Source organism: Eretmochelys imbricata, chromosome 9 (assembly GCF_965152235.1).
Source record: "Eretmochelys imbricata isolate rEreImb1 chromosome 9, rEreImb1.hap1, whole genome shotgun sequence".
Classification (NCBI taxonomy): Eukaryota; Metazoa; Chordata; order Testudines; family Cheloniidae; genus Eretmochelys; species Eretmochelys imbricata.
Window position 1 is genome coordinate 81,872,075 of NC_135580.1, and position 13,537 is coordinate 81,885,611.

The 13,537-nt window shown below is 47.4% G+C and overlaps 1 protein-coding gene across 1 annotated transcript in view; it reads left to right on the forward strand.

Moving 5' to 3' along the window:
• Positions 1-8,019: 8,019 nt before the first annotated feature.
• Positions 8,020-13,537, forward strand: part of SLC16A2 (solute carrier family 16 member 2) — an 84,258-nt gene continuing 78,740 nt past the window's right edge. The window contains exon 1 of the mRNA XM_077826673.1: positions 8,020-8,503. Within this exon, the coding sequence (XP_077682799.1) occupies positions 8,020-8,503 (484 nt within the window). The remainder of the gene's footprint in view (positions 8,504-13,537) is intronic.

Genomic DNA, 13,537 nt, shown 5'->3' on the forward strand with positions numbered 1-13,537 from the left:
TGTGGTTGCATGCTGTGACAAAGTGGGAATTCTCTGAAATATTTTTATTATTCCTAGGCATGCCTCAATTTCTCGCCATACTTTGCATTGCTACGCAGTGGGTGCAAAAGGGTGAAAAACCTGCTCTTGACACAGAGCAAGAAACATGATAGGTGTTGTGTCTGGGGTGCACTGAATGGGTTGTTAAAAGACCAGCAGAAGCCGACCTATATCAATGGAGGGTCTGCAAAGTCAATAGAAGCCCCAGTGGAAGCTACTGACACTTAACCCATGAATATCTCCAGCAGGTGGAATCTGTGAACTGAGCAAGGGACTGCAGGAGTTGGACATGGGATGGAAAGGTTTCAGTTGGCCAGGATAAGCGTTAGCTTTTCAAAGAGACTCAGCAGCTCTCACCTGGGACTGACAGAGAGATGGAGAGACAGAGCAAGAAATGGATTCCATGGTAGTTTGGCTAGGTGAAGCACTGGCTTGGCTGGAACGGACTATATCGCAACCTGTATGTCTCTATGCTAACCTAAGGACTTCCCGCTGCTGTGTCCCAGCTGAACAATAAATCCTACTCTGTATTGAAAGGCTGCCAGGTGTCACTGCAAATACTTGCTGAGGTGCATTGGTCCCTGAAGAGTGCAAAAGTCTCTGACCAAGAGTCTCCCACAGTTGGGCTTGCTGGGCAGAGCTCATGGAGTAGGAATGCTCATGAAATAGGAATGCTGGAGCCCAGAGGCCCAGTCTCAGAGGTGGTGAGACCCTGTGTATCCATGACACATGCATATGGCCATGGGAACACAGCACATTGTTTGTGCTTAACAAATAACAAGTTAATAATGTTAATAACTCAGGACTATAGGATCCCCAAAGCCCAAGCCCTTAAGACCAATACATAACTCCTTTAGCTCTGCTTAAGCATCAGGCTCTTAACCTTGCAAGGGGCCAGCCACTAGAGGGATACATGAACACATGCACTCAGCTCATTTATTACACAAGTTCACAAAACTTTTCCATTTTAAAAGACGCTGGCAAGTTAAAAATTATATTTTAAAAAACAACAGACAACTAAATCAACATCCTGTGTTACATTTTGCCCTCTGTTCTATTTCTTTACTTTCTGTTCTTCACTCATCTTGGACAGTGAAAATAGATGCAGAACTGCCACTTTTGTTTACAGTCAGTTTTGCTTTATGGCTCTCATCCATAGTCCAAGGCTGAAATGTTTTGGCTGCAAACACAGCAGGGGAATGCTTGAATCCAAACATAAATCTGTTTTCACTGATTTTTATTTGTTTGTATTCATTTCCTGGAAAATGTTTCTGGTAATATTATGTATCCTAAAACTTTTGCTTAACAAAACATGAGTGTTTGCCTGTGTCTTATGGTGTCTCACAAAGATACGGAAAATAATGTTATATCCTAAGGATACCCAGAACTATCTGTATTGATCGTGAATGCAAGTACCTCTTCACTTGGAAACTTAGTACCACATGGCTACTTTTCACTTAGGGTGGGGCTAGTTAGGCCCTGATCCTGCAAAGGGATATCCAATCCCATTGAAGCCAATGGGACTCTGTAAACGTCCATGTTTGGGGATCCCTTTAAAATACTGGGACTGTAGGCCCCAATCTTGCAAATGGCTCCATGAGAGTGGACCATGTGGTACTGGGATCTGCACCTTTAAGTGGTTTAGCTTCTCAGATAGGAAGTGCGTGGGATCAGTGCTTCAGAACCCCATCTTCAGTGATACAGAGGCAACTGGAACTGCATTATGGAATCCAGATGATCTCTTTCAGGCTCCTTGGGCCCAGAGTGATTGCTGGACACTACATGGTACCAGGAATAAACAGAAATTAAAGAAAATAACTGGAGTGGAAGAATGGAACTGCTAATGGCTACATCAGAGCTGAAACTCTGGAAATAGGGCAGACAACTGGAAGACAGTTAAATAGGGCTTCACTCTATATCTGCAAGCAATGGGTGCCCATGAAAAGGAAGCCAATCAGAAGGCAGCCTTATTTCTGACACAGCAGGTTCTGAGGCACTTGATGTGTTTAACTCAGTTAACTCAGGAACAAGAGGCTAACCACGAAAACTTGTGCAGTACTGCACTCCAAGCAAAAATGAAACCTATTCAGAGCTATGTTTTTGACAAAAAGGTACAAAAAGAAATTACGTGGTGCCAGAAACAGTGATATTGACACTGAAAGAAAAGTCACAGGTAGTGAAAGATAAATGGATAAAACTCAGGGCTTATAGTGGTGAGTTGATTCCCACTAAAGGAATATGTGAATTTGATGGAGGGGTAAATAACGAACTGGAACAGATACAATCTGTAATAGTATAAATGAAAAGAACATCCAGTATTAGGTTAAAAGCATGCCAAGTCCTTGCTCTCATCAAGAGAGTGCACTCACCGGTAGGGTAGGGGACCAAAGCAATTGAGGAAGAGTTTGAGGACATCTTCAAGGGGATACAGAACAGAGCTGAAAGAGCCCAACCGCCTCACCCTTCACGCTTGTGAGAAAGTTCCTTTCATCTTAATCCATTTATTCATGTCTGAATATTAGTGTCACTGTAGCTGAATTTTTGGAAGCCTTCATGATCCATCGCTAACTCTGAGCATTCAGCAGTGATCTGCAGCACACCATCCATTCATCTCCTTGCTGGTCATCTCCTACTACGAAGACTCTCCATTCCTTCCATAATAACTTTATCAAGGTTATTTCCATCTCTATGGCTAATGTCATTAAAGTACATAAGTTTGCAGCTGCTGATTTCCGACATTAGAGTCTGCTTCTCTCCAATAATATTTCTAATATAGACATTCATCTTTTTTTTCTGTCCAGAAAATATGCAAGAGTCTTTGCCAGCACCGTATTTCAAAAGCTTCAGTTTTCTTCTTGTCAGCAGCAATAATGTCCCACAATTCACATCCATAAATTGCTATGGAAAAAATTCGGTTTTTCACCAGGTGCACTTTCATGCATTTTGAGATGTTTCAGTTTTCCACACTTTCCTAAGGGAGGCCCCAGCTGAGCCAGCCATCCCTAAAAAAGAGGATGAAAAAGAGATGCCAGGTCATCTCATTACGCTGGGAATCATCGAACTGATAGAGTGGGTATACTTGTTGGGTCATGGTAAAAAAAAAATGGCCCCAAAAGAATTAACTAATTATGTAAAAATGGAACATTTCCACTCCCTACAAGGGGAGAAATTTAGGAGGAGATGGCTTCTGCCAAGTATTTTTCTATACTGGCTGTTTAAGCAGGGTTCTGGCTGGCACCCTTAGAAAAACAGCGGCCACGTCCATGCACAGCACTCACGTCAGCACTCCCTGTTTCCACAGACTTCCATTTCGGTTGCTTCACCAGAAAACACAACAAATTTCTGATAGTAGAGAGGATACTAAAGTCTACACAGCTGCTGTCTTGTTCTGGAGGAAAAAAAATACGAAGTGCCTTACCAGAAGGTCCAGGCAGCTCTGGAAAGAGCAATTGCTGCTGGGTTAAAGCTAAACAAACAAAAATGTAAATTCCACTCCACAAAAAAACATACATGGGCGAGAACCTAACACGGCACGGTATAAAGATGGAGAGCGGTAAGGCTGAGCCACCACCAACACGCCTGCCCCAACAGACAAGGAAGGGGTACAAAGATTCCTTGGCATGGTGAACTGTGTAGGGAAATTTGTGCCTAATCTAGCTGCTCAAACCAGCAACCTGAGAGCACTACGATGCAAAGACGTCCAATGAACATGGACTACAAATTTTAATAAAGGATTCGAGAAACTGAAGGACTTAATTAAAGAAGTCCCAGTCCTGAGGTACTATAATGGGAAGTGCAAAACTCAGTTGTCCACAGATGCCACCAAGGAGGTATTAGCACGGCCCTCTTACAAACAGCATGGTCAAAACAGGAGACCAATGGGTGATGAATGAGACCTGTTCGCTGAAACTGACCATCAGTTACTTATTGCCATTGTCAAAAGAACACAGAGGTTATTTTTTCAGCTATAAATGTATGTTTTCCAAATCAAATTAATATCTGGGAGAGATCGGGGCTGCAGATATACTCTCTAGAGCATTTGACAAAAGTGCAAGGGTGCAAAGTCCAGAGCTAGAATTTGTATGTGTCAATCTGATTAAAAAACCTGTCCAGTCTCAAACAAAATGTGGTCTGTGATTGCCAAAGCAACAGCTCAGCTTAAGACCCTGCATCAAGTGATTAAGGCTCTTATCATAGGGCAGCCCTATCACCAATTAAGGGGGGGAACTCTCAGGCCTACCTGGGATTTTGTTGACACCATCTTTGTTTAAAGATGGCGATCCCTACGGTGTTACAGAAAAGTACAATAAAAAGGATACATGGATGTCATTTAGGGATTGACAAATCTAGGAAAAAGGCTAGAAACATTTTATATTGCCCTCAAATAAACAGTGACACTGAGAAACCTGTCAAGGCTTCTTGCATATGCCAAAAATAAGGCCAAGTCAACCAAAAGAGCTCATTGTGGTAGCTCAGGAAAAACTGGCCCTCTGGGGAAAAGCAGATGTAGATTTGTTTACACTGATTGGAAAAAACTATGTACTTATTCTAGATTATTATTTTCACTTCTCTGAGATAGCTTTACTCAAAGACACTATAGCTAAATAGGTGATTGTGCATGTCAAGTCTATTTTTGTTAGACATGGTATACCTGACATAGTAACATCTGACAATGGGCTGCAATTCAGCGAGCATGAGTTTAAATAAGGGGTCCTCAAACTGGGGGGGTCAGGACCCCTCAGGGGGTTGCGAGGTTATTACATGGGGGGTTGTGAGCTGTCAGGCTCCACCCCAAACCCCGCTTTGCATCCAGCATTTATAATGGTGTTAAATATATAAAAAAGTGTTTTTAATTTATAAGGGGGGATCGCACTCAGAGGCTTGCTATGTGAAAGGGGTCACCGTACAAAGGTTTGAGAACCACTGGCTTAAGTAGTTTGCAATGAGGTTTGGGTTTAGACATGTAAGTGCTAGCACACTGTCCCGCATCTATTGGTTTGGTGGAAAGTGATGTTAAAATAATAAAGCAACTACTGAAAATGACTGCAGAGTTAGAATGTGAGCTGTACGTAGCATTGTGAAATGAAACATGGTTTGTCACCTGCAGACTTTTAACAGAAAACTGAGAATGGGAATACCTGTAATGATAGATGCAGTGTAGTTGTAGCCATATTGGTTCAGGATATTACAGAGACAAGGTGGGTGAGGTAATATCTTTTATTGGACCAACTTCTGTTGGTGAAAGAGAAGCATTCAAGTTCCAGAGAAGAGCTCTGTGTAAGCTTGTCTCTCTCACCAGCAGAAGCTGGTCCAATAACAGATATTATCTCACCCACCTGCTATCTGTAATGACAGACACTGATAAAACCAAACAAAAAAAGCAGCATGTTTTGAGATCCTGGGCGCTGCCACCACTTCATCAACAAGACAATATCCATGATGTTACATGAGGTTGCCCTGAAGTCTTATGATTGTCACCCCAGACAGCCATATGCTGAGGGGGAATGGGTAACACCTTCCCCTGCTTCCGGAAGGGAGGGAGAGAGGGGCCCTGAGTTTTCTGTTTTTGCCTGAAGGGCTCAGTTAGGCAACAATCAGGTCAGGACAACAAAGCTCCAGGACATAAAACAGCCTGAACAAATGGACTGGAATTTCAAAGGAGACCCACATGTCGAAGCAACAGTGCAAAGCACTTCAGAGATCAACTGAACTTCGTTAGTAAACTTAGTTAGTAGGTTACATATAAGTATTTGAAATTGTGTGTTACACAAAGGTTAAGTGTTACTATTATCAAGTTTTGGCTGGGAAAGGAAACTGTAATGTATTGGGGACTGTATCTTTAAGAGGTTTAGCTTCTCAGACAGGAAGTCCAGGGGAGGAGCACTGCAGAGGGCCATGTCTGTGATGAAAGGCAGCTGGAACTGTGTCTGTCACTGTATAAGGAAAAGGCTCTCACCCAAGCACTTTGGGCCCAGAGTGCTGAACACTAGAGACCCGCACACGTGCTCCGAGTCCAATGAAGTCAAGGGGCTCTGCGCTGGTTCACGGAGCACATAATCACTTGCAGGAGTGGGGGGCTTAGGTTGGTAAGCTCACTGGCTCAGCGGCCTGTCAGTTTTAGGGATTTCTATGTCTACATTTGCCGTACTATCTAGGCATGAGAACGAAGATAGGGTCTGATCCGTGAATCCTTATGCTGAAAAGTAACTTTCCTGATGTGAGTAGTGCTAATGGACATCATGTGTGTAGCTGTTTGCTGTATGAGGCCTACAGCATCTATGGTTGCCTCTATAGGCCATGAACACCCATGTGGCACCGTATGGAAAGTGGCAAAATAATAACAATCACTTGCTGTAAGTCCAGCAGCCAGTAACTTGTGCCTCAAACCCATCTGCTGGGCTGGCCCCTAACACAACTCACTTGCCCCTCGGTGCTGCAGCCTCTCCACCGCCCCCATGCACGGGGGGTAGGAACTGGGGCTCTCAGGGAGGATTCAGTTGCAGGTAGTGGCGAAGGCACAGTGCCCTGCCCTGGCAAGGCATAGGCCTCCTGTGGTGAGGTGAGGGTTTACCCAGCTGGCAGGGGCGGTGACTTATATGGGCCCGTGGTGCCCGTGCTCCAGGAATACTCAGGCCTCGACTCCACCAATGTTTGGGGCCGGGTCTCTCCCCCAGCCCCGCCTGCTGCCCCCACACAATTTAAAAGGGACCGGGGGCCCCCAGCCACCACCAGCAGCGCAGTGGGGCTAAGGTGGCTTCCAGCCCGCCCTCGCTCTGCGCCACTCCCTGAAGCAGCCGGCATGTCCCTGCAGCCCCGGGGCAGGGGTGTCTCCGCATGCTGCCTCCACCTTCAGCACCGACTCCCCAGCTCCCATTGGCCAGGAACTGTGGCCAATGGGAGCAGCGGGGCAGTGCCTGCGGTCAGCGGCACACGGAGACCCCCCCAGGCCCCGCCACCTAGGAGCTGCTGCCCGAGGAGTGTGCGGGTCGCTTTTGGGAGCCGCCCGAGGTAAGCGCCACGCCCCTCACCCTCCCTCACACCCCAACCCCTTGCCTCAGCCCAGAGCCTGCACCCAAACTCCCTCCCAGAGCCTGACCCCTCACCCCTCCCCCACCCAAACTCCCTCCCAGACCCTTAGGCAGGGGTGGGACTTGGACCCCTTTGGGGCACCACCAAACATTATACAAACCTGCCGCCCCTACCAGCTGGCTGCCCCGGGGGAGGGGAGCCTTGGCAGCCCCTGCGGTGGCTCGGGCCCTACGCCGTGCAGCTCTGCGCTCCACCAACAATGCCCTGATGGACTCCAAAGGGGGAGCCGCTGCCAATGAACTGCCCTAGGCAGGGCGCACGGTCGGAGGCGTTTGAGGGCCGGGGCAGCCGAATTACACCCGTGGGAAGGAAGGCGGGGGGGGGGTTGTTTTTAAAGCCCGTCTCTTCCCCCGCCCCCAGCAGCAGCGAAGGGGGTGGGCTAGGCGGACAGGCACAGCGCTGCTCTCTGCAGCCCGGGGGAGGGGGAGCTGGAGCTGGCCCCTCTGCTCTCTACGTGGGGATTCACCGGGCGCGCTGGGGAGCGGGAGCGAGCGGATCCCGGGGCTCCGCGCGCCTGGCTCGGACGCCGCCCGCCGATTCCTGCGTTGTTTACCGTGCGAGGGGAGGCAGGAAATCAGGGGCGGGGGAAGCTGGGCTAGGAGACCCCCGCCACGTGAATATCAAGGTCCAGGCACAGACTCGGATCCGCCCGGCGGGGCTGGGCGGCGGGGCGGGGGGGGCTGGCCTCGGTTGCCGGCTGAGCCCGACCCCTCTCTCCGCGCTGCGGGGGCGGGGAGCGCTGCCTCCGCGGGGGCGGAGGGTTTGTGTCCCGCGGCTTCCCCCGCCCCTCTCCAGGCCGGGCCCGGGCCCCCTCACGCGCTGACCGGCCCCGTCTCCCCGGCCTGCGGCAGCCGCCGCCGCTGAAGGGCGCTGCGCGGCGGCGCCCGGGAGATGGAGGAGGATACAGCGGGGGGCGGAGAGGCGGGGAGGAGGCAGCCGCCGGCGGCGGCGGGCGGAGGAGGAGCGGGCGAGCCGAGGGATGACAGGGGGAGCGGAGCGGGAGGAGGAGAGGGCATGTGGGACCAGCTGCTGGACGGGCTCCGCAGCCGGGATCCGACAGGCAGCGGCGGCGGCAGCAGCCCCTGCCCCAGCCCGGCCGAGATGGCGCTGCACAAGCAGGAGCAGGCGGTGTCCGAGGCGAAGGGGCCCAAGGCGGCGGAGGAGGATGGCGAGGCAGCCGGGGCCAGGGGGCTGCAGGGGGCCGGGCCGGGCTTCCAGCCTCCCGAAGGCGGCTTCGGCTGGATCGTGGTCTTCGCCGCCACCTGGTGCAACGGGTCCATCTTCGGCATCCAGAACTCCTTCGGGATCCTCTACGTGATGCTGCAGGGCGACCTGGGCGGCGGCGAGAAGGACCCCACGCTGGAGTTCAAAACAGGTGAGAGGGCGGCGGGGCCCCCCTCCCCGAGACCGGCCTCTCCCCGGCCCCGCGGGGCTGCGGGCGGCGTCCGGGGTGGCAGAGCCGGGGAGGGCGAGGTGGCAGACTGAGGGATAAGTGGCTTGCACAAAAATCACCCCGTAACCAGATCTAAGATCTTCCCGGGCCTGGCACCAGCAAAGGGAACTGTATGTAACTTCGTCTGGTGTCCGTGAGCCACACAGACCCCGGCGGGGGCAGGGGTGCCCCAGAAACGCCACTGTAAAAGTGTCTTGTTTAAATAGGAAACATCAGACTGTCTGCTGTAGGAGCAAGTTCCAGTCCAGGCTGTCACTCCTGCAGTGCTCCTGCCAGCATCGGTGCATTGGGAACTCCCCTTTCTGCTGCTTGGCTTTGGTTGGTTTATATCAGAACCTGCATGCTGTTTAAATCTAGGTGTCTCCTTGCAGCAGCTGTAACTTGGGGGAGAGGGAGGCAGCTTGGGTTATAATCTATATATTAAATGTCTTCCATTCCTGCAAAGATATGCCCAGGGAAAGAATCAGGAAAACCAAATCAAATAGGAAAGCTCCATTGCTGTCCACAGTGAAACAAACATTTCCAGAAAGAGGAAATCCTTGGAAATATTTTACTATGGGGCATAGGCAACGTATTAAGGTTGCATAAGTATTTTCATTCTGACCCTTTGTTTTTTCACTAGTTTAGAACTTCCACCTTTGGACTGAATTACCAGGCTTGTTCTGTGCCCAAAGGTGAATCTTTTTGGAAAGTTTCAGTTCTCCTCTCCCACCCACAAAAGCAAAACAAACAAACAAAAATCCCAAAAACAGTTTAGTTGTTTTTTGGGGGGGTTTTTGCGGGGTAGCAGAAATGTATATCATCTGCATTTATATTAAAAAATATTCTGACACTGTGCAGTCAAATAGTTCCGTGTTTCCTCAGGAACACAGGAATTGTTACTAGCTTTCTTCTTTCTTAAAAAGAAAAACCAAAACTAAAAACCCTGCCTAGGAAGTTTTATTAAAAAAAACCCTGTTGAGACTATAGGATTGCGCTGAAGCACAAAAAGATCAAAATGATAAAGTTAAGGTTGCACATGTAACATGCCTTGTGCATATCCACTATGTGACTGTAATTAAAGATGATTTCTCAAATATAACAGTATTTTACAATCTTATATGTAGAACAATGTGCATGCCACTGTTCTGCACATTAAAGCAATGGTCTACACAGACCATTAAAGCAATTTATATGAAGAGTGTACCATTAACTGTTCTTACACAACATACTACAGAATAAAAGGGAAACTTAGCTGACACATATAGGCCATCTGATTTTTTTTCCCCGCCAGCTAAACAAGCTTTTTAACTACCTCCTTTGAATTGCACCCCAGGAAGGCTGCTGACAAACTCCTTAGTCCTGTAAAAATGCCTGCTAGTAACTTTAGTCACCTAATTTCAATAGGGATATTGACCTAAGAAAAGTTAGTAGCAGGATGAAGTGTTTTCAGGATTGTGTTGTCTAAAGATAGAAAAGAGCCTGTACCTTAATTATTTATTTGTTTGTATTATGGTAGCAGCTACAGGCCCCAGCTGAGATTGTGGTTGTATTGTGCTAGGGACAGTCCCTGTCCCAAAGCTTATACTCAAATAGACAATACATACAAAGCGTGGGAGAGGAAACAGAGACTTAGAGAAGTGAAATGACTTGCGTGAAGTCTCCCAGCAGGTCAATAGCATAGCTGGGAATAGAAGCCAGATCTCCTGACTCTCAGTCCAGTGGCCTATCCTCTAGAACCAGTGTTTCTCAACCTTTTTGATACCAGGGACCCGCTGGTTGCCTTCCTAAACTGTGTCAAGGAGATCTGAGGGACAGGCACTTGTCCATGGACTGGTCGTTGAGAAACACTTCTCTAGACCACATTGCACTGATGTGCTAGATGATTGACAATGAATGTACAGGAATTAAAGAAACTACAAGATGCTACACCTCTTAGATTCTAGAATTAACAGCATGATATTGTTGAGAAATAATATCATCATGTAATTAAAGATCGTAACATAGTACATATCCACATGGCGGCAGAGTTAAAGATGTATGGACAATCTTCGCATTGTCACTTCTAAGCTATTAACAGAACAATGTTAACATGGGTTGTCTTCTAAATTGTAAGTGGTGGAATACACAAATGCATCTCCGTGTTTGTATTCTTCAGGAAATCAACACTTGGTTATCTCTTTCCTTCTTGTGATCCTACCAACAAAACCCGAGGCACAGTTTTAAAAAAGATCTAGCTAAAAATATTGAAAACTGAAGTTTTGGGGTCAAAGTGATTAAAAACTCTGCCATGGGCATGCAGGAGTAGGCCCCTGTTTCTTCTAACGTGTGTGTGTGTGAGTCAATCCAGTGCTTTGTAATTAAATTGCCTATATGACAAATGTGAATTTTGGTCTGTGTGCTTAGCGAAGAGACCGTTTATAATGCATATGCTTTGACCTGCTAGCCTAATGTTGCCTTTATATGTTTGTATGTCAGTTCTCACTTGCTTTCCGATCACTGGACGGGTACGTGGTTCGCTACGTACTAAACGTGTACAAAATTCTAACGTTCAGGGAGAAGGGAATGACTGCCCATGTGCAGTGGAGGATTATTTATTTATTTATTTAATCCTCTGTTTAAGTAAGTCTTGGTATTTTGGCATTTAAACGTATAGGCTCAGAGAGTCCATACACCTGCAATTCCAGCAGCCTGCTGAGGTCCCTCTGTGCTAAGACCTGAAGCTGGGACTCCATGGGTCATGGGGAGGCGCATCTGGATAGGAGTGGAGATGGACAGCTGCTACTCTTCTTGACATGTTCTACTCCATGCTTGGATTGCTTCGATGAATTCCACCTGCTATCTAATGCTGCTAGAAGCAGCACTGAGTCTGGCCCATAGCTTCACTCCCCATCCCTTCTGACAAGGGAGCTGTATGGGACTACCTGCATGCCACCCCTTCTCCCCAATTCTTGGTTTCACAGACCACCTCTGCCCCTCCCCACTTTCAATTACATACTATCCCTGTGGAAACATAATCAGGAAAGAATTTGTAGCTGCTTTCAGATTGCTAAGTGTTATGGCCTTCCTGAAAAGAATCACACTGTCTATTTATGCTCTGCATTTCATCTCCCTTCTCAGTTGGCATGGTGCTCTGAGCTGTAAACTGAGCCAAAAGTGTGCGACTTGACAGCTTTCCATAGACCACCAGCAAGTACTCCACAGACCACAGTGTGAGAACCCCCAATAGATTAAGTATAGGACTAAGAGTAACTCCTGCTCTCTAATCCAGCTCTGACACTGAGTCACTTTGTGGCCATGAGCAAGTCACTTAACCTCTCTTCCTCAGTTTCTCCATCTGTAAAAATGGGGGTTAATACATGCCTATCTTGTAGGTTTTTATGAGAATGATGTAATATTTGGAGAGAGCTTTTAAGGTGTAAAGGCAGAGTAGGATTCCAGCCAAGTTATACTCCTGAAAAATAGGGCTTATATTTATATTAAAAAGGTGCTAACTCAAACTAAGCAATAGCAGCACAGACACATGGCTGTAATTATCGAGGTTTATTTCTTGTTTGCATTGCATTCTCTTGTTTCTGATCTCATAAAATGTAGAATCCTTGGAGCTCAAATGTAGGGTCAGGCTGTAAAAACAACCTTCTTTCAACAACACACTGAATGCATAGCTCCTTTGTTTAAAGAAATATACTGTTGAGCATATCTAAACAAGCAATCCAGTGATGATCAGCATGCACCGCTGTGGATATCCAGCACACCCCTTGGCTATGTGTAGCAAGAGATGACTTTATAGTGAGACACATTTGGAGGTTTCGTTTTGTGGAGGGGGAGGAGTATTGTAGAGAAAAATTGAAGCTAGAGTAAAATCTTTACCTAAGGGAAGAGCAAAAATCAGTCACTTCTAGCAGCTGTGGCCTATAAGGACGCATGGAGCAATAGCGTACCTTTGGGATACTTGAAAAATGATAATGGTGATTAGATAATCTAGTAAAAAGAGCCCTGGTCCTTATTGGGTTTGTTAGACTCCCTAGCATGCATCATGGGAGCGACTGACTCCCATTGTGGCCTTGGGTGAGTCTCCTCTCATTGCCTCAGTTTCTTGTCCTGTAAAAAGGGAACAGTATTCCCATGTCTCATATGGGTATTTGTGAGAAGGATTAGTGAGTGGGTGAAATGGGGATTCCTTTCCCATGGAAATGGATGTTGGGGCAGTGTCTTAATGCACTAGCTTTTCCCCTCTGGGGAAGCAAACCTAACCAGAATAGCAGTTCTTCTAAAGGGTCAGTGTGCACTGGGTCTTCAGGACCCCTGACTGATCCATTTTAGATTGGAGGCCCTTAAACAAGAAGGGAGGTGCTGAGTTTTATTTAAATCTGTGACCCACTTTAAAATGTGACCGCTAAGGAAAATTAGGCTAGAAACCCAGGCCAGTTCTGGATTCTGCTGGTCAGACAGGGATGCCCCACCAGCATGGGCACAGTTGAGGCAGCCAAGAGTTCCCAGCTGGTGTCGCCCAAGCACAAGCAGTGTACCTGATACATGGGGCAGCAGGGTGCATTGGGCAGGAGAGGCACCTGTTTCCGTTGGGTTTAGTGAACACAGAATGTCAGTCATGCGCATTGCTTGTGGTTAACTTCAGTTCAAACATCCACTGAGGATCTGCTGTGAAATGGCAGGGAACCTGCCTGTCTGCCATTCGGAAAGTGTGTCTTGTTTCTATAAATCCACAGTAGGTGTTGCAGTTTCAGGGATTTAACAAGAGCTGGCAAGGCAGCTAGAAGGACTGCATTGATTTTTCCTCTTCCCTTTTTATTTATTACAATCATCTAGATATAGATTAACTTTATTTGCTTTACGTTTTATGTTTCATTTGCCTTGACATAGGAACTGCAAGCACTTTGATAAATGGACTGTAAAGTTTGTCTGGTTTCTCCATAGCTCTCCCATAAGTGCCTCTGTAGCCTATTCCTCACGGCAGTA